At 47.4% G+C, this 20,605-nt stretch overlaps 1 protein-coding gene across 6 annotated transcripts in view; it reads left to right on the top strand.

Moving 5' to 3' along the window:
- Positions 1–20,605, top strand: part of IFT122 (intraflagellar transport 122) — a 68,522-nt gene that overhangs the window by 35,472 nt on the left and 12,445 nt on the right. For 5 of the 6 annotated variants that reach the window (XM_064591900.1, XM_045904305.3, XM_064591889.1 and 2 more), the window contains 6 exons: positions 2,804–2,944; positions 6,391–6,444; positions 10,353–10,514; positions 14,636–14,802; positions 17,342–17,513; positions 18,799–18,901. In XM_064591900.1, coding sequence (XP_064447970.1) covers positions 2,804–2,944; positions 6,391–6,444; positions 10,353–10,514; positions 14,636–14,802; positions 17,342–17,513; positions 18,799–18,901 — 799 coding nt within the window. The remainder of the gene's footprint in view (positions 1–2,803; positions 2,945–6,390; positions 6,445–10,352; positions 10,515–14,635; positions 14,803–17,341; positions 17,514–18,798; positions 18,902–20,605) is intronic. The other variant, XM_064591909.1, reaches the window with a different exon arrangement.

The following is a 20,605-nucleotide window of genomic DNA, read 5'->3' as shown; positions in this document are numbered from 1 at the left end:
TAAGCTGATGGTACTTATTACTCATTGTGCAGAAATTATAAGTGCCTGACACAGAGCAATTATTCAATAAATATTAGTGGAATTCAGACCTGAGGAAAAGGAAAGAGAAAGAAAGGAGAGAGGTGGGTGGAAGTGGCAGCAGGAGGGGCAAGAACAGCCCCTACTGGATTGTTTCCTTGTAGTCCTTATCTGCTCCCCGTCCCAAACCCATGCACCACATCCACCAGAAACCCAATCTTCCTTAATCGTGCCAAACAGGCTATGCTGATTAAAAGTTTTTCTCCCAAGACTGCCATCCTGACCTCAAAGATAAATGCAGTTTGCTGCTCCCTGGCTTTGGCTGGCCAAGAGGAGCCAGAGGGGCAGCCTGGGGCTTCCTCTGCCAAGCCCTTAAAATTCAGAAGCCAGATTCCCCATCCAGTTCCCCCGCCCCCAATAGCTTCCCCAAGCCCATCCTGCTGATGCAGCAGGGTCAGAACTGCCAAGGGTTAGGAGAGGCAGCCTCAAGACAAAGGCTATTTATCTGTTGCCTCTGCCTCCAGCCATCCTGTGGTTTTGGCCTAGAGAGGAGGGAGAAAGCATCAGACCCACTCTGGGGATTTCTGGTTTCCTTTCGAAATTTACATCATCTTGTGCAAGAACTGGTTTGTCAGGGCTGCCAAGTAGGGCGGCAAGCCCTAGTCAGGCTTCTCGGGGCGGGTGGTGACTTCATGCTTGGAATGCAACAGTGAGATAAAGTAGAACTCAGAGGGCATTTGTTCAGTTAGGATATTTTTAAAACTCCCACTCTCAGATTGTGCCTCCCAAGCAAGCCCAAATGTTAACCATTCATCGTATCCTCGATTCTGATGTGTCTGTCCAAGTCCCTGTTCCAGCCTTACGGGGCATTCAGCGTGGCAAGAAGTTGTGCAGTTTCGGGGAAAGAGCACTGGCTTTGAGTTCTGACTCTGCCGCCTGAACCAGCTGTGATCTTGGGCAACTCCTTTCACTCTTTGGGGACTCACTTCTTTTCTGTTTAGTTAAATATACCTATCTTTCAGGTTTTGTCTGGCCCAATTCCTATTGTTATTAACCATCTTAAAGCAGCAAACACTACAAAACAGAACTGAATTGGAACAGAGGGTGCTCACTAAAGGAGTTTAGAAAGGAAAGCTCATTATGCATGGGGAGTTTGAGAAAGCTTCCAGGAGGTGATGACACTTGATCTGAGCCCCAAAACGTCTGGGGAGGCAGAGAGGAGCAGGGAGATTGTTTCAGACAGGGGGAAAGATGGGGGTAGGAACAAGTCTGGAGAGTTGGGGAGATGGCGAGGAGCTGGTGCTGAGAAAATACAGTGGAGGTACTGAGCACATCTCTTGTTTGCTCCTGGTAGCCTGTGAGCTGGGCAGGGCATCTAAAGAGAAGTTAAACAGTTTACCTAAAAAAAACCACACAGCTAGAATGTGGCTGAGCTAGGTCTGGGTTCTGGCTCAGCTGCTCCCCTGTCCATACCCTGCTACCCCACTAAAGGGAGGAAGGGTAGGTGGAATGGTATGGGAGAAAAGATGAGCACTCCGAAGCACCCACATCTTGCTGTCAGAGGGCAGAATGGCTTAAGAAAGAAGAAAAAAATCCTTCAACTTGAAAGCTAAAAAATGAGACAGGGAAGTTCAAAGGTATAGGCCCCAAATGGAGAAAACAGCACTTCTAGCTTCACATTTGGGAACCATTAGCATGAAGTACTGGCTGATTGATCTCTACTGCCCGGGAGAGATTGAGTTCCCTTCAGCACACTGGCCTAAAACAAGGGTAGAGCCTTTCGTTATTCAGGACGCCAGACCCAGCTCAGACTTGTTCTCGTGTATGCGCACATACACATATCCCATACCCAAGAGCCGGGAAAGTGCTCAGGACCTGGAGTCAGCTCACCCCAGGCTCCAGCCCCACGTCTTCCCTATGCTGCTTCTGTGTCTTCAGGCTATAATCCGGGACTGATAAAACCTGCAACACAGACCTGTTGGGACAGATCCAAAAGCAGTATGTAAACCTAAGAAGAGAAGTTATTGGGAACCACTCAGGTATCACAGTGAGGCAGCCCCATCTGGAAGGAGGGACTGCAGGAAGGTTCCCAGCTCCAGGGAACTCAGAGAGATGTGCCTCTCTGAGTACCCTGGAGCTGATAAATCACTTAGGTTTCTTGGGTAAGATGGTTTCGCAGCCCTCTTAATAGGAGGCCATCCCAGACCCCCTCCCCACAGTAATGTTCCTTCCTCCAGCAAACATAGACTGAGGGCCTGCTGGGGGAGGTAAGTACAACCCCACCACTACTCTCAGGGTATGCCCAGACTTGTGGGGGAGACAGGCTTTTAATTACAGCACAATTGAGATCTGGTTAAAGGGCAGAGAAAGCTCAGACTCCTTTCCTTGAGGAGTCAGTGAAGACTTTCCAGAAGAGGTGATACTTTAACTGGCCCTTCAGAGCCAAGTAGGTACTTTCCAGAGGGTGAGGAGGAGCAAGGGCATTCTAGACGAGGGTGATATTTTGTGGTAAAGCAGACCTGGAGGTGGGGAAAGCTGGTGGTAGAAGGAAGGACAGGCAAGAAGTTTGTGCTGCTGAATGCTGTTTTGGCTATGAAAGGGGGTGGCAACTGGAAAGCATGTGGAGTGTGTGGGGTGAGAAGAGTACTGATTAATCTTTATAGTGTTGCTCTGTGGGCATTTGTAATTAAGTCAGTGGCACACATCTGGAGTCAGGCTTTGTATGAATCTGATTCTTTCCATTGCTCTGAAAACAATCTTCTTTCCTTTTGATGAAATCCTGTAGTCTGCTCCAATGTACCAGTACCTGGATAGGAAAATGTTCAAAGAAGCCTACCAGATTGCTTGCTTGGGAGTGACAGACACTGACTGGCGTGAGCTGGCTATGGAAGCTTTAGAAGGATTAGAGTTTGAAACAGCAAAGAAGGTAAGCATCTAGTCAGCCTAAGCTGGAATCTGGCCCTTGGAGGGTCCCTTGAGGAGGCAAAAGGGACTCCAGGTGATATATGAAGAGGCAGACACATACTGTAGTGAGCTCTGGAGATAGACTGGCCTGGATTCAGATCTCAACTCAGCTACCTCCTGAGTCTGGGCAGGTAACTCATTTCTAAGTTTGCTCATTTATAAAATTGGGGTGATGATTAGCCCCATCCTCACAAAGTTCTAAGGGTCTAATGTGGTAATGTCTGTAAAGCCTGATACAGGAGAAACATCTGATAGATTCTAGCTGTCACCCTTATTAGCTATGATTATGTAAAGCACCTAGCTGAAAGCATGGCACGTAATAGGGATGCAATCAAGGGTAGCTTTTATTATTGGTATGAGCACTTATTGGTATTAGCCATTTTTTACACAGTGCTGTTTTTCTTTGTACCCTGCTAGGTATGGTCAAAGAGATAGTCGAGCTCTCTGATTCTGACGGCAGTGTCACTTCCCACATACTTTGATGGCTTCAATCTGGTGTCATTTCCTGGCCAGTATATTAAAACTACAGAAACTGGCTGACAACATTTGACCCCTTGCCACGCATCAGAAAAAGCCCAGCTCTTAGTTGGGTTTTCATCTAGAACCTGAGGTGGAGGAAAGGAATGGCCTTCAACTCTCTCTCCCCTACTTCTCCCTTCCCTCTTTATCTTCCCATAGCCAATTAATCATATATTCATTTGCTCATATTACTGAGCATGCAGGGAAGGAATTGCATGGGTATGTGATGCCCGCCCTGTGCTAGGTCAAGACTTGTAGGCATGAAAGGAGAGAGGAACCAAGGCCAGATACCATCTCTGCTGTATATAGGCTGGATGACCCCATACCAGCCGCTTCTCTCATAGACTCCATCCTCCCATGTCTGCAGTGGGGATGGTGAAAATGCTAACTGCCCTGCCTTCCTGACACAGGGTCATTAGGCTTAACTACCACGTTGTAAAAGGGCTTCCAGAACTAGCAAGTGTTATACAAATGCTAGCTGTTTTTAAAACAAGTAAAATTGCTGTTATTTAATTATATTTTTATATCAACTAAGGGTCAGAAAACTGGTAATAGAGAGGATTTTAAGAATTCAGAGGCGGGAGGAAATATTCTCATGGAGGGAGCTTCCCTCTCCTGCAGGCCCCCTCCCCCACAAAATGCCAGGAGGGATGAGGAATAACAAAGTATTCCTAGACTGTGTTTTATTTGTTTTCAGCCTGGAATGAAATTTAAAGTCTTCCTCAGAGACTGTCATCTCCTCACACCCAAGAAATAAACACTTATCTCAGCTTAGTTCAGCCAACATGGGGTTGGGTACTCAGCAAATATTTGAATGGATCAAAACAAAACTAGAATAACCCTTCTTTTGTTTAACACTAACTTCCAGCCTGTATTCCCCAAGCACTCCCTGGGAGTAGAAATTATTGTATTATAGCCACAAGATTTTTACCATAGACTAGGGTTTGATCATTTTATCCAAATTCCGAATCCCCAGCCTTTGTTTTTCTGCTTTGCCAAGTCACTCAGGCACACGGGAGGTAGAGGGTGGTTCCAACAATAAACTGGTGTCCCCACTAGATGGCAGGGGAGAGCTGCTTAGCACCCGGGACCTCTGTGGTGAGCAGAACTGCAGCTGCTTCCCAGTTCCCACACTTCCCTCTGCTGAGGTTATTCACCGGCCTCGTGACTCTGACCACTCCAACCAGGGCACCCCTGACTCTGCAGAATGTGTGAGGGTCGAAGGAACTCAGAAACAGATTTCTCAAAGTGGCAAATCCTAGAATCCTAGCAGAGCAGAACTAGAAAGACCTTGGAGGAGGCATCGCTAATTTGCCCCTTTCCATAAGGCAGACATTGAGAGCCTAGAGGCAGGGAAGAAGTAGGTTCAGAGCCCCTCAGGTGGAAAATCTCCAGAGCTAGGACTGACACCCGGAATGCTCCTTTCCTCCCTGCCCCTTTGCCAGACATTCCAGGTTTTCCCCTTTCCTTTTGCTTTAAGGAAGCCCAGGTCTAGAAGATAGCTTATAAGACCTCCAGCAAGGAACACAGGTACTCTTGGCCTACCTTTACTCATGTGATGCCTACCTTACCCTTTCAAAGAATTCCTCTTCAGGAATACCCATTTGCCAGGTTCCTACTCCGTGGTGCTCTTCTTAATCCTGCCTCTACCACTGCCTGTGCTCAGAGAGTGAATTGGTGTTCTTCAGGGTATCTAGTTCATACTTGTATAGCTTTTAGCTCATGGAGATTCAATGGTCTGTTTAATCTACCTGCCACCCCTTTGAGCACATGGGCCCCTGAATGGGGAGGGGGACAGGTCATATTCACCTCTGGATCCCCAGTCCCCGACAGGATGGCTGGCCCTGCAGGATGAAAAGATGAAGTCACATTGTGGTCATCTGTGAGGCAGCCAGAGGCCAGATGACTTTCTCGCTTCCCCACGTCTTTTGGGGTGGAGGATGTCATGCAGCGAAGTGGAGGCTGCAAGTGGTCAGGGTGGTTCTTCTGCATTTCATATTCAAGGACTCCTGGACCTGCTGCTTCCTGTAGGTGTGTGTCAGCCCATTTCAAATGGGACATTGTAAAGAAGCACACCTGGTAGAAACATTGACAGCAAAGCCACATGAAGATCAGCCTGACATGGTGGGTTATAATCCTCTAAACCCCTTGCAGAATCAGAAAGCACCAAAGGAGACTTAACTAACACCAGTCTTCCTGAGAAAGGCTGCCTAGAAACTTCTAGCAGCTCATGGGTTAAAGTCTTTGGCTTTACTGTGAGTCCAAAGCAAGAGCTACACTTTTAGGATTTACGTAAGAGTTTGCCTTCCAGGGACCTTGGAGTGATTTATTCCCTAACCTCCCTCTCCCTTCCAGAAACCATCTTTATTCCTTCTGAGCTTTCCCCTCCTCCTCTTCCTCTGTGCTGGTACTGTGGGCTCTGGGTGCCTTGTATTTATGCACTGTTGGTAAGCATAGCTGTCTCCTGCTTTCCATCCCAGTCACCGAGATGTATAGCAGTCTCTCCTCAGTCAGTACATCTTCCCCACTCCCACTCCGATGACACTGCCTCAGAGTATCAGACCGCCCTGTTCTTCTCTTTTGCATGGAGATTCCTCTAAGCGGGCACCATCCCAGACTGCAGTATCATAGTTTTGTTTTACCTAATCCCAAAGTGATTGATGCAACCAGGACTTCTTTGCTGTTCTTTGTGTGGACTAATCCCAGGGATAAAGCCGTGCCTCACTGGGTGGTATAACCCTCCTGAGCACATGGCAATTAATCAATGCTTGCTTCTTTTCCCTCCTTACTGGCTCACTTTCTAAAGCTTGACTTCCCACCCCCAGCCAATCACCCACTTTTGAAGCCCAGAAGGCAGTTGATTTCATTCTTTTATTTCTTCCCCTGTAGGCCTTCACCAGAGTACAAGACCTCCGATATTTAGAGCTCATCAACAGCATTGAGGTAAAAGACAAAATGTTCTTCCTTCTCAAGAAAGTACAGACTCACTGTCAGTGGCTTATAGGGAGCTCTTCTAGCAGATGAGAGCCTTGAGGGCACATAAACAGAGCCCACTGGTGTCTGGGCATTTGGGCCACAGCCTTGCTCTGGGGGTACAGAATGCCATGGGGCGGGGAGACAGCACCTGGGAGCAAGGAGTGCAGTCTTTCACTTGGTAGTGGGGTGAGGCAAGTAGGTCCCTAATCTCTCCAGAGTTTTGGTTTCTATCTGTGAAAGGGGTTGATTTCGCAGCGTTGCTAGGAGGATTAAATAGGTTCTCAGTAACTGGTTTTCACTCCTACAGTGGTTGTTAGGTAGTTACCATCCTCTAAGGCTCCAACAATTTGCCAGTGTAGGAAGCATTTCCCAAATGCACACAATCTGCTCCCCACCCACAGGAATGGGACCTGGGGAGGGAGCATGTGGACTGGGGTGGGCTGGTTCTGTGGGCACCATTTGCTGGGTAACTGTAGACAATACTCTTAATTCCTGTGACTGTCTATGAAAAGGCGTACATATTTTTTCTCCTGAACAGATTTATTGTGAAGCTAAGGAAATGTGAGATACATTTGAATTCCCATATGGAAGCAGGGAGGAAATCAGCAAATGTCTTGTCCCTGCAATTCAGTTCAGAATAATAAACACCTGTCATGGGCCAAGCCTGGTGCTCAGCCCTGTGGGCACAGAGCTGAGTGGAAGGGAGGCCTTTGGGAGCTCACAGACTGCTCAGCTGAATAATAGTTGCCACTTGTTGAGTGCATGCTCTATGTCCCATGCATGATCAGTGTGTATACTACAGTTGACCCTGGAACAACATGGAGTTGAACTGCACAGGTCCACCTATCTGTGGATTGTTTTCGATAAATAAAGCAGTACTGTAAATGTATTTTCTCTTCTATATGATTTTCTTTTTTTTCTTTTTAAATATTTTATTTATTTATTTGACAGAGAGAGAGAGCGCGCGCCCACACAAGCAGGGAGAGTGGTAGGCAGAGGGAGAGGAAGCAGCAGGCCCCCCCGCAGAGCAGGGAGCCCGATATGGGACTTGATCCCGGGACCCTGCGATCATGACCTGAGCCAAGGGCAGACGCTTAACCGCCTGAGCCACCCAGGCATCCTATATGATTTTCTTAATAATATTTTCTTCGGGCGCCTGGCTGGCTCAGTCAGTAGAGCATGTGACTCTTGATCTTGGGGTTGTCAGTTCGAGCCCCACATTGGGTGTAGAGATTACTTAAAAATAAAATCTTTAGAAAATATATCTTCTTTTCTCTAGCTTACTTTACAGTATATAATACATCCAACACATAAAATCTGTATTAATCAACTGTTTATGTTATCAGTAAGGCTTCTAGTCAACAGTAGGCTATTAGTTGTTAAATTTGGGGGAGTCCAAAGTTATGCCTTGATTTTCAACTCTGGGGGGGTCAGTGCCCCTAACAGTCATGTTGCTCAAGGGTCAGCTGTATTTTAAATCCTCACATTGACTTAATGAAGCACAAATACTGTTCTTTCTGTTTGATAAATAATGAAATTAAGGCTCAGAAAGGCTGTGTCACGTCCCCAAGGGTCCATAGGCAAAAGCTTGGTTGGAACTCAAAGCCAGTTCTGTCTAATTCCCAAGCTCAAGCTATCTTTATTCAAGGCCATATTGTCATCTAAGAAGTTGTTTCTGATGCACACCCTCCCCACCTAATCCCTCCCCCAGTACTGTCAGAGTGAGCATCTGTATCTTCCGATGCTTACTTACATGCATGTGTGAAGAACCATCTACTAGTAATGCCCAGTACTGCTTATTTTCAGGGGCAAGCATCTGGGAATCCACTAGTCTGGATCTAGGGGCCTAACCTGAAGCCATGGAACATGTTCTCTATGCAAAAGTAACTGACCTCTGTGAGACCACCTCTCACCATTTATCATGTCTTAACTGAGTTCCTGTCTTACTGCCTCTTCTAGTGTGCCATGAGCTGGACAGTTGGTTAAACTTGTAATAATTGCCTTTTGAAAAAGAGCAAATTGCTTTCAAGTAATGATCCATTTTGGCTGCTTTGAGGCCTTCGTAGCTTGCTTCTGGGCATTTGGCATTATTCCAGAGAACCAAGGTTCCTTGCTAGGCTCCTTTGAGATAGGGGAAATATAACTATACTGATAACAGGAGGAAGAGAATCTGCCCATATGGCTACATACATATTGAATATATGTAAATCACTTCTACTGATCATGGTGGCCATGATTCTGTGGCCTATGCCTAAATTCCATGCCTAGTGAAACCTATTTTTTAATCTCACTGCAAGATTTTGATTCACTCCCTACAATTAGGAGTTAGTTTATTTGACTGATTAGCCTAAACTATGTGTAGGGGGCTTTTTTGTTATTGTTTTTTGGGTTTTTTTTTTTTTTTTTTTTGGTTTTTAAAAATTATTTCTGTCAGTGGGAAAGCATGTTGCCTCCAGCTATTAAAACTTTACCAGCTTGTCTCGGAGTTCGATTCAATGTCTCATCTTCCTCCACTGTGATGCACTTGCTAGAAAACAAGCAAAAGGAAACTGCTGGGGATGAGAGATTGGGTGCTATTGAGTGTTTACAAATACTTGAGCAGTAGACTAATGAATGTTCCCTAACATGGAAGGACGGAATATGCCAGTTACTTCTCTTTATCTTCAATGCTACTCGTGTGTGTGTGTGTGTGTTCGTGTTCGTGTGTGTGTGTGTGTGTGTGTGTGTGCATGCAGGTATGTTGTTGTCACTTGTTTCCGAAGGTGGTATTATGTGGTACAAAGAGCATCTGGAGTCAGACAGACTGAGTCCAAATGCCAGCTCTGTATGACCCTGACCTGCTCCTCTTCTGAATCTCAGCTTCCCTCAGTGTGACACTTGGGTGGTACCACTCACCCTTGGGTCCTTGTGGGAAGTACATAACCAGCACCTAGTGGATGCTCAACATGTGACTCACCTCTTTAGAGACAAAGACATATGAAGACTCATCCTATTTTATTAGTCTCCTTCTTGGGAAGAGACCCTAAACTTTTGCTTGTCTGCATCATCATGGGTCACAGCTCGGCCAAACCAGGCCTGGGGACTTGGAAGATCTTGGGAGCTTGGGGGCCACCAACAAGTGGATAATGCACACCATCCTAGGGGCGCCTGGGTGGCTCAGTTCGTTAAGTGCCCGACTTCTTTTTTTTTCTTTTAAGATTTTATTTATTTTTTGACAGAGAGAGAGACAGCGAGAGAGGGAACACAAGCAGGGGAAGTGGGAGAGGGAGAAGCAGGCCTCCCGCGGAGCAGGGAGCCCGATGCGGGGCTCGATCCCAGGACCCTGGGACCATGACCTGAGCCGAAGGCAGATGCTTAACGACTGAGCCACCCAGGCACCCATGGTGCCCGACTTCTGATTTCGGCTCAGGTCATGATGTCATGGGTAATGAGATCGAGCCCTATGTCTGGCTCTATGCTCAGCGGGGCGTCTGCTTGAGATTCTCTCTCTCCCTCTGCCCCTCCCCACTTGCACGCATGCACGCTCTTGCTCTCTAAAATAAATAAATAAATCTTTAAAAAAAACACACACCATCCTAACTATACAGTTGTTTCCTTGGAAGAATATACAAGAAAGCAGCCCTGAGGAATTTCCATTAAACAAACAAAAGTTTGCATTACTTTTGATCTTCACTCATCTGAGAAAAAAAATCTGCTTTTGTTGTCAAGCATTCCCACCAGAAACCTAGGTGAGAGACACAACAGCCCAGGAGCCAAGTGGAGGTTCCAGTAGAAAGGCCCAGGGGCTTAACTTGAAATAGCAACATCTAACCTTTGTAAAGGCTGCTTCCTGCCATGGCTGCAGAGGCTATTTCCTGTGCTTCTAATTTTTCCAGGAGAGGAAGAAACGGGGAGAGACCAACAATGACCTGTTTCTGGCAGATGTGTTTTCCTACCAGGGGAAGTTCCACGAAGCCGCCAAACTGTACAAGAGGAGTGGGCACGAGAACCTCGCACTCGACATGTACACCGACCTCCGCATGTTTGAGTATGCCAAGGTAATCCAGCCACAACCTGGGCCCAAGCTGCAACGTGGAACCCACCAGTGTTCTGATACTGTACTGCCCAAGATGTTTATCCCAAGAAGTGATACAGATGGAAAATAGCAACTGCCTTATTAGTAAGGGTTTGGGCAAACTGGCAAACAAAGGAACCATCAATGGCCACTGATTCAAGCTGGCCTAAAACTCACCTTTTAGGCTGACATCAAAGGGACAAGAGAATGACAGTTCAGACCTTTGTCAGTGACAGAGCTGGATGGACTGTCTGAAGAGTGAGCCTGAACCAGCATGGTCCCTTCATTAAGTGTTCAGGGTTCAGGGCTTCAGGTATTTCTCCCACAAATTCTCTCAAACCTTTGTAGAAGCCACTGGGAATCAGTGTCCTCAGGCACGAGCTGGTTCTACCATTGTTATACAGGACAATATTGTTCACTTCAGCCAAGGTTTCCTAAATGTCTGCTCTCTGATTGGTACTAGGCTTTTCACTGGGCTTTGGAGACACCATGACTGAGTCCCTGCCCTCCAGTACTAGCACAGTGTGCTTCCTGTCACCCCAGGGGTGCATCTGTATTTGTGATGGTAGAGATTTCCCTTGCATTTGCAGGTCCTCTATTAAGGTTAGTCCCCAGCAGGTCTGGGTACATGACAGGGGTCTTCCGAGAGCAGGCTCCTGATGGTTTATGTGAGAACAAGTCCCACTGGGGAGCCTAGGCCATCAAGCCTTTTGTAGTTCAGCCTAATGCAAGGTACAAAGAGCCTTGGGTGCATTGAGCAACCAGGCTCTTCCTTCCACAGAAATGCCTTTGTTAACCTGCCTTTCCCAGTACTGTCAGGATAGGCTTCAGAATGTTATTAAGTGAGTCATCAGCCACAACCAATTAGTGGCTATTAATGGTAATTACCTAGCTCACAAGTTCAAGATGGAAAATCTTCCCCATTTTTTTTCCTCCTTTTTTGTTCCCAAAGATGGCTGTGCTCTTCTGTCCCACCTGTGAGATCCTGGGGCTGAAGGTTGCATCTCAGTGACTGTGATGTGGCCCAGGGGTTTCTAGTCATTAATATCTGAATGAGCACCTTGGTCCTAGCCTGTCTCTTTACCTTGATGCTTCCTTCACCCCATCCCCCAGATCCAAGTGCTTGAGGTTCCCCCACTTTGTCCTCTTCCACTTTTTTACCCTCTCCTTATACTCCCACACCACCCACCCACACACACACCCACCCACACACACACACACACAGTATTTAACACTGCATTCATACTGAGAACAGCTAAATCAGTGTGTCTTTGTCTGGGGATAACATTTAAACTGAGGACAAAACCTTAACTAAAGGATTAAATCCCTAGGAGTAGAATTTAGGCATTAGGAATAGCAGGATGTGGTTGTTCTTCAGAACCAGCAGCCTTTCCTGGAACCTCTGAAACCTCCTAGTAGGCAGCTGCAGTGCTCACTTGGCATTTGGAGAGCCGGTGTGAGTCCTGGTCCTTTCTGTGGGTCCTTCTTGGTCTCTTCACTTTGTTGAGCCTCCATTGTCTTCTCAGAGGGTAACATAGCTACAGCTCAGCTCAGTTCTGAGAATTGCACAAAATAATGTATGAGGAAGCCCTTTGCAAAGGCCAAACTAGAGAAAGGCTGGGAAAATGAGAGGAGCTAAGTGTGACCACAGAGTGGCTATTCTTAAGGCCTCTCCCCAGCCAGCCCCACTCCTCTCCCTACACTGAGGCCCCTCCTCACACCTCGGGTGAGCTTCGTGTACCCACAGTCTCCCATCCAGAAATGCAGCCCACTTACACACTCCATCTGGTCTGCCTCTCTATGAAGGTAAATATTCTGGGGGTTGTTTTGGTTTTAGTTTTTGATCGCAATTCCAAGTAGGTTGGTTCTGTTTCAGTCCCCCCCAGTAGTCTGACTTTGAGGAAATGTGTACATACACATTATGATGGGGGGCACGGGGGGAATACAGCGCTTATTAACATGGCATGTTTTTGTTTACTTGAAAATTGCTTCCCAAGATTCAATCTGGTTTTCGGAAAATTTTTAAATTACATTCCCACGTACAAATAAATTGTATGCTTTCCGGATAAGTGACATGTTTATATGGTGATAAAGGGAATTATAATGCTCTTAACTCTTATGTAGTATGTCCTTATCAAAATCACCAAGCATGAGAACACTGTTTAGTCTCATTCATCACTCAGCACAGCCTCTTTCTGTCCACTCCAGGACACAGTCTTTGCCATGGCCCCAGATAACATGTAAATTAGCTTCATGGAACCAAAGAACCTTTGAAAACCCAGTTTGCTGAGCCTCGAAGGAATCATTTAGACTCAGCTTCAATTAGGTCAGAGCTCCCTGAGCTGGGCTGTTGGGCTGGAGGTGGCTCCTTCAAGCCTGTGAGCTGTGTCTGGCTGGTCTCCTTGTTGATGACCCAAATTTATGGCTTGCTCTTGGCCTCTGACCCTTCTCACTATAGTCACCCCGAGTCCACCGAGCACTCACTTTGAAGGACATTTCTGTTCTCTTATGATGCCTGTTTTCTCCAGCTGCTAGCCTCATTTAACCAACCAGATTAGCAGAGTTTCCAGCTTTGCACTCGCATAAACAGTATGCGTTATACTAGTTACCAAGAATAAAGGCTGTGTTTGTAACGGCCCAAACTAGGCATCTTCAGATTGTCAGTGAATGCTTTCCAAGCTTCTTCCCCTGTGTGAGTTCCAGAGACCAGAGGCCAGCGAGATGGGCCTGTCTTTTATTGGATCCCAGCATCAGGGTAAATGATGCCCTTTCCTCCCCTTACAACAGTTGGTTGTCTTAGGCCAATCTAATATATTATTTTAGGGGCTACACAATTACCCTGAAAGCAAATGGAAAAAAAGAGAGCTAATTGTTCAAGTGGGTTTTTAGCATACATTGACTGTACTTTCCTGACAAATGAGTGCTAATCATGGGGAAAGGAATGCTTTTTTTATACTTTGTGAGGTTGACACAGTGCACTCTCTGCAGGGTACATTATTCCTAAGACAAACCACTTCTTCCTAGTAATGCAGATCTGGGCTCTAAGCACTCTTAATTTCCCTTTTTGAAAAGCCCCACCTTTAAAAATGTCAGCACCAAAGCTGCCTCAACTATGGCAAACTCCCATGTCTATATTTGGGGTAACTATATCCTGAAAAGAGATGATTTTCTGAGGCTGTTTCTCACGCATTCCAGGGCTAACCCAGGGAAGCCAGCCATGGGCTTTCAGAGGCCCCCTGTTATCTCTTCCTTCCCAGGTTCTCTCTAGCCCTCTTCCCCCCATCTAACCCCCCCATGGCCTCCTGCTGCCCCTACCTCTACAGACCTGATAACAGAACAGGATTTGATATCATCCAGTCGAAAAGTAACTAACTAAGAACACTTGTGCTCCTTACCTGCTCTCGGCACATAACCGGGGAAGAAGCCAGTAGGATGATGCTCTAAGTTCAGGCAACAGAATGTGAACAGAATCAGAAAACAGATGTGAACAGTACTCCTAGTGTGGTGTGATAGTTGAGGAGAGGGCACAGTGGGGCTCCCCTAAAACTCTGTACATAATTTTGTCACTTAGGTTTATGGGACCACATGCTTAGCCTCACTCTGAGGCATGTGGTATCATCCCTTTTAACTGAATAAAGATTGTAGGTCTGGATATTTGGAATTAGGCAACCAGGTTGTAGAGTCACTATATGGGAATAGTCACACATATATCCGTCTCTATATGAGAGAGAGAGAGACAAAGTAACCTGATCATAAAACCTCAACACTGCAGAGTTTGTGTAAGTACTCCAAAGAGTCCGGAAAGTATTGTTTAGCTGAAGAACAAATGTCTGTTAGTGGAAAGGGCAGGAAACGTTCAGGGCCATAGTCCTTGACACTGTCCCACACTCCCAAGGAGCACCTGTGGGGCAGCCTATGAGCACTCCTCCCTGACACCTGGGACTGCCCCCCAGTCAGCCATGCAGGGATGGGCTCACGCCTGCATCCTGATTGCCTGCTTCAGCCAAACAGAGCCCTTCCTTGCTCCAGCTTTCGGCAGCCTGATGTAATGCTGGCAGCAGGAAGTTCTAATCTGGAGTGTTTTTGTTTGTTGTGCTTCCTCAGGATTTCCTTGGATCTGGAGACCCCAAAGAAACAAAGATGCTAATCACCAAACAGGCTGACTGGGCTAGAAATATCAACGAGCCTAAAGCCGCTGTGGAGATGTATATCTCAGCGGGAGAGCACGTCAAGGCCATAGAGATCAGTGGCGACCATGGCTGGATTGACATGTGGGTTTTCAGTCCCTGCCCGAAGAAGCATTTGGCAGCATGTCATGTCATGTCAGCTTTTGGTTTTGACTGACAAGGGAAAAAATAGTATTTCTCTAAATATATAATCCAAATGTAATAGTGACTAGGTTTTTGGGAGACAGAGACTGAACGAGGCAGTCACTGCCTTTGAGGAGCTTAGTGGATCCCTGGAGAAAGGGTTGGGGGTGGGGGAAAAGTAAGGGGAAATACCCCGGCATTAGAGCTGCCATTCACTGAGCCTTCCCTAGGAGCCAGGCACTGAGATATCTTACAAACACTTGATTCTCCCCCACACCCTAAGCTGTGGTGTTTCCATGCCCAGCTTCCAAATGAGGAAACCAAGGCTCAAGGACCAGGTGATCACATGAGGCAAAACAGCTGGGAAACCATGGAGCTGAGCTTCAAACTGACCTGGCTGATTTCAGTGCCCCTAGCATGTGTAATGGTAGGAACCAAAAAAAGAACAAGAACGCTTCTTTTTTTTTTTTTTAAAGATTTTATTTATTTATTTGAGAGAGAGCATGAGAGGGAAGAGGGTCAGAGGGAGAAGCAGACTCCCTGCCGAGCAGGGAGCCCGATGCGGGACTCGATCCTGGGACTCCAGGATCACGACCTGAGCCGAAGGCAGTCGCTTAACCAACTGAGCCACCCAGGCGCCTGAACAAGAACACTTCTAAGCACACCAGGGAAGGAGACAAGAATTCTCATGGGAGGAACCATGGATGTGGTCTTTGCGTGAACGGCCTTGAATTTTAAGAGGTAGAGAGTGGTAGGAAGGGGAAGGGCATGAGGCCAAAAAAACAGCACAAACCAGGAGTCACCCAGAAGGGGGGGTGGGCATGCAGTGGGGCTGCCCAGAGAGATAATGGATTCAGTTTTGAGACTCCCAGAGCATCAGACCTCCAAGGGGGGGCTTTCTCCTCCCCTAGTCAAGGAAGGTAGACTTCACACTCATGTACGTGTGTGTGTGTGAGTGTGTGTGTACACATACAGGTGCACACTGCCAGAGCTGGTAAAGAACATGTGAGGGAGCAGTTCCTGACAGTGGCTCAGTCTGAACCCTACAGGCTGTTGGTTATCCTGGAAGCCATACTGTGGTCCACAGGTCGTAGTGGCCTAGGCAGGTTACTAAGTTACCTCCCTGAACCCCACCATGTAGTTGCCATGTATGCCCCTCACATACGTGCCATATGTATGTGACCTACCGCCCCATCTTTCTCCTGTGCAAAATGAAGTTTCTTGAAGATACAGATCTTGCCCCCCAAATTATTCTTTTCACAAAAGGAGTGATACGGGAGAGAACCAGGCAGATTTGTGGCCCTGCTCTCCCCTCTGGTTTTTCATGTCACTTTCATTTGCAACTGACATGTATCAGGTTACCCTGGAGATACCTAACTAGTTCAGGAAAGAGATATTTAAGCATGTTCCATCCTTTTTCCAGGTCTGGCTGTAAAAGGTGCCTCTTCTCCAGGGACATTTGGTTTGATGGGTGGGGCTGGGGGGGCTCTAAGGGGTTGGCTGTGCCACCTTTCCCTAAAAATGTGTTCTTTCTCTGCTGAGAAATGTTATTTTTAGATGTCATTATTATTCTAAGTACAGATTGACAGGCCTCCCTGAGCTTGCCTGTGTCTGAGACAGGGATCTGCTACAGCTGCTTCCCCTTCTTTTTTCACAAAGAGCAAGCTGGGTAGAGCCCCTTTCCCCTGAGAGAGCTGGTTTTACTCCAAACCCCAGCCTGACCAGAGGGAATAAGCATGTTTCATCCACCCCCTCATGTCCTCACAAGTAGTGGGAGGGCCAGTTACCACTGGGAAGGAGTGGTGAGCCCCAGTGGTCCCTGTGGCCCCTCGCCCATGGTCAGCACCTTGGCCAGCAGGAGAGGCACACCCAAGATTTCCAAGAGGCTTTTCTTCCAGAGCTCAGAGCTGGCTCCACACATGCCTCTTCCTCTAAAGTCCTGTCGGCTGAAGAATTCTCATGCCTCTACCTATACTTTCCTATGAGAATTCCTGAAACAGTGTGGAAAGAGCATTCTGCCACTTGCTGGCTGCAGAGTCTTGAGCAGGCTGCTTCACCTTCGACCTAGCCTTTAGTCTTCTCATCTGTAAAATGAGAATAATAGTACCTCTAAGGGCAGTGAAGATTCAATGAGATCACACATGTGAAAGCTCATGGTGCTGTGCTTGGTACCAGTAAGTGATCAGTAGGTGTTCATTTCTATCCCCAGATACTGCTGGATAGATAGTGACTCTGTGAAAGGCACACACAAAGTGGGGGGAGACAGTGTCCTTTAGCAGGTGACTTCTGGTCACTGGGCAATGTTTCTGGATTATATATTCACTCATTTAAGAACCACCTGTCAAGCACCAAGGGCCGTGGCACCATATTGAGCACTGGGGACATTAACATGAATCGACATGGAGCCTGCCCTCAAGAAGACCCAAAAGCCCGTGCTGCTTTCTTCCATCAGGTTCCTGTTACAGGAGTCCATCTCCTCCCTGTGCTTTTACCTCTCCAGGTTAATCGACATTGCCCGTAAACTGGACAAGGCCGAGCGGGAGCCCCTGCTGATGTGTGCTTACTACTTCAAGAAGCTGGATAACCCTGGCTATGCTGCTGAAACCTACCTAAAGATTGGTGACCTGAAGTCCTTGGTTCAGCTGCATGTGGAGACCCAGCGCTGGGACGAGGTGAGGGTAGAGCATGCCTCATGGGCTAGGGGGCCCCATGTGAGCCCTGGACCACAGGTGGCTTTTTGGGGTTTGGATGGAGAGCAGCTGCCCTCATCATGAGAACGAACATTGGTCTGGCTGTCAGGAGACTAACCCTCAAATTCTCTGAGCCAGCGTGTCTTAGAGGTCCATTTATTGGTTCATTCATTCAGAAAATCTTTATGCACTGCTGGCTTCATGCTAGCCCTGTGATAGACACTGGGGATGTGAGAGTTAACAGGACAGCCCTGTGCCTGCTGTGGGTCTGAGCTGCTTGTGACCAGCACCACATGCTGATAGATCTCTGACATGGAGACACACCTGTGTAACATTCAAAACCTGCTAGGTGCCATTTGACAGAAAATGCCACCCATACTCTCCAGGTGGAGGCTGCCAGAACCATTTCAGGGGCAGCTCTTTCTCCTCCTCCTTCCCTCTAACCTGGACTCCTTCCTGAGAGGATCAGGGGCTGCACCCACGGTCCTCGCTCCACCCTACCCACCCATCCACCCACTGAGGTCTAGTTTACAGAGCCATAGCAAGACCTTTTCTGAATAAAGCTGTCTGACTCTTGTCTGCCCTCTTGAGTGGCTCCATTTGGTGAGGTGACAAGGTTACTGATGAGAAGAGGTGGGGCCAAGGACAGAGGCAATAATGGCTTCTCAAGATAAATTTATTAGGAGATTTCTCAAGCAGCATAAATTAGAGCATCTTAGAAACACTCAGTCCTGACTGCATCAGGCAAACTTTCTCCCTGTTGCCACATACTGTCCCCCATGACTCATTTCCAGTTCTCCTAGCCTGACGGGTGGTTCTGGGGCTTAGACAAAGCAGTCACTGGGTCCCATACAGGACCAAGTCCATAGTCATCTTTGACAGCTAATAAGCAGTGACGATGATAATGTCAATTCTGTTTCCTTAGGTGTCATCTGCAATTAAAAGAAATCTGTTTGCAGCGCTACAGGAGCCCACGCAAACCCTCAAAATAAAATGTTTCCGATTCTGTGCTGCTTCTGTGGTCCAGAAACAGACTGTGTTGTTATTGAATCCAGTCACTTGCATATTGCTGTTAATTGTCTTTTGTTTTCAAAGAGCTGATTTGTTTTTGCGTTTCTGGGGGTGGTGGTAGGGGGAGGCACTCTCCCCCTCTGAGTTGTCAGGCTGGCAAAATATGACACATCCCTAATGGATTCAGCCAAGTGCCATGTTTTCATGGGGGCTGTGGGGGCTGCTTTATTAAGAATGCATTTGCTCCTTCCTCCAGGCCTTTGCTTTGGGTGAGAAGCATCCCGAATTTAAGGATGACATCTATGTGCCCTACGCTCAGTGGCTAGCAGAGAATGATCGTTTTGAGGAAGCCCAGAAAGGTAGGCCACACAGACTGACACCTTGCAGGAGCAGGAGATGGTACTGCCAAGACCCACATTTCAGAAAGGCTGTCAAGCCCCTCCCATCACGGGTCTGAGGATGGACGACTTCACCCTGGGGAATGTGACGTGTTTCCTGGTGAAGACTGGGGAGCAGTGGAAAGAACGTGGGCTTTGGAGTTGGACACACCTGGGTCCATCACTCACATGCCTCCGGACCTCAGGCAGGTCCTGTCTCTTCTCTGAGCAAAGCACTGTGCACTCAAAGTAGCTTCCCACTTAATCCTCACAGTAGCCCTATGATGTCGGTACTGTTTTCTAGTGAGAAAGCTGAGGTTGGAGGAGGTAAAGGGATTTATTTGCCTGAAGTTCCACAGCAAGGAAGTGGCAGAGACGGAATCTGGGCCAGGCTGGGATGGGGACAAAATATGAGAACTCCCACAGTGTGGCCGGCATGGTCTCACCTGCCTCTTTCTCTACGGCAAACAGTAACTTGGCTCAGATAAACAGGGTGTCCTCTGCTCCTTGGCATTTCCACTGGTAAAGTGGGCTGCACCCCACATATGGCGGTATCCGAGATAGCAAAAGGAAGCATAGAGCTTTTACCGGTAATAGCAATTTTAAAATGTGACTGCCTTCTCTGTGTCAGGCACCGGCTGGGCACTTAACTACATAACCCTGAACTTCGCCAGCAGCCCTGCAGAGACGCCGAGGCTAACTGTGCCCCGCAAAGTCACAAAGCCAGAGAGAGTGGCAGAGCGAGGTTTGGACGAGGATCTGTCCGCCTGGGAACCTGATTCTTGTGACTAGGTCTTGCTGCCTCCTTAGGAAGTCTTCTAATTGAAGCTGGGTGTGTCGTATTCCATAGCATCTCATTTACACTTCTATATGGTAACAGTTGCCACCTCCGGACACATTGCGGAACAAATGTCTCCCTGTTGGAGCTCCTCAGCTAAAAGCCCCCATTGAAAGACAGCATGTTCTCTTCTGCTTTAGCATTTCCAGAGCACCCAGTTGCTGAAGTATGTGCATGTTTGGGCAAAACACATCAACCTATCCATCTGTCTGTGTCTGCCCTTCCAAGAATCCATCGCCATAGTAACTTGGTACTCAGACAAGAGATTGGAGATGAGACTGGAAAAAAGGCCAGACCTTTTCCTTCTCTAAAGCAGAGGATGTGGATCATCTGAGTGCCCACATGTGAGCAAGTGTCACAGCTAGAAGTGCCTCCCTGGCAGCCCCCAACTTCCTGAGGGTCTGGCCACATAGTTAAGAGTCAGGAAATTTCTGTTAAATGGATGTAGGGATTATTGAGAGATTTTTTTGCATGTTTTCACAAACGTTTGGTTGCTAGAGCTGGGAGCCGTATTTTTCAAGGTTGTCATTAGAAAGCACACAGTTGAAGACTGATGGGGGACTTACGTGGGGATAGGTTCTGTGACCTTGGGTATGCCACTTTACCTACACCTTCGTGAGTCTGTTGTGACCATCCAACAGGGAATCAGCAACGAAAATACTTCGTAAGCCACCAAAGCTGTTCAAGTGTCAGGTGCTACTAGTGTCACCCCAGATGTCGCAAAGCCTTGTCCTGGAACGGGGTGAGGGTAAGACCTCGCTGGTGATGGGCAGCAGTGCCATCCTCAGACTTCGCCCTGCAATTTGGCCCCAGGGTTTTTCTTTCTGCCGTGCTTTTCTGAAGTCAGT

The sequence above is a fragment of the Mirounga angustirostris genome, unplaced genomic scaffold (assembly GCF_029215605.1).
Source record: "Mirounga angustirostris isolate CCGP_5_RB_7025 unplaced genomic scaffold, mMirAng1.0.hap1 SCAF_1, whole genome shotgun sequence".
Lineage (NCBI taxonomy): Eukaryota > Metazoa > Chordata > Mammalia > Carnivora > Phocidae > Mirounga > Mirounga angustirostris.
The sequence above is the reverse complement of the archived record's forward strand: the minus strand, read 5'-3'. Positions and strand labels throughout refer to the sequence as shown.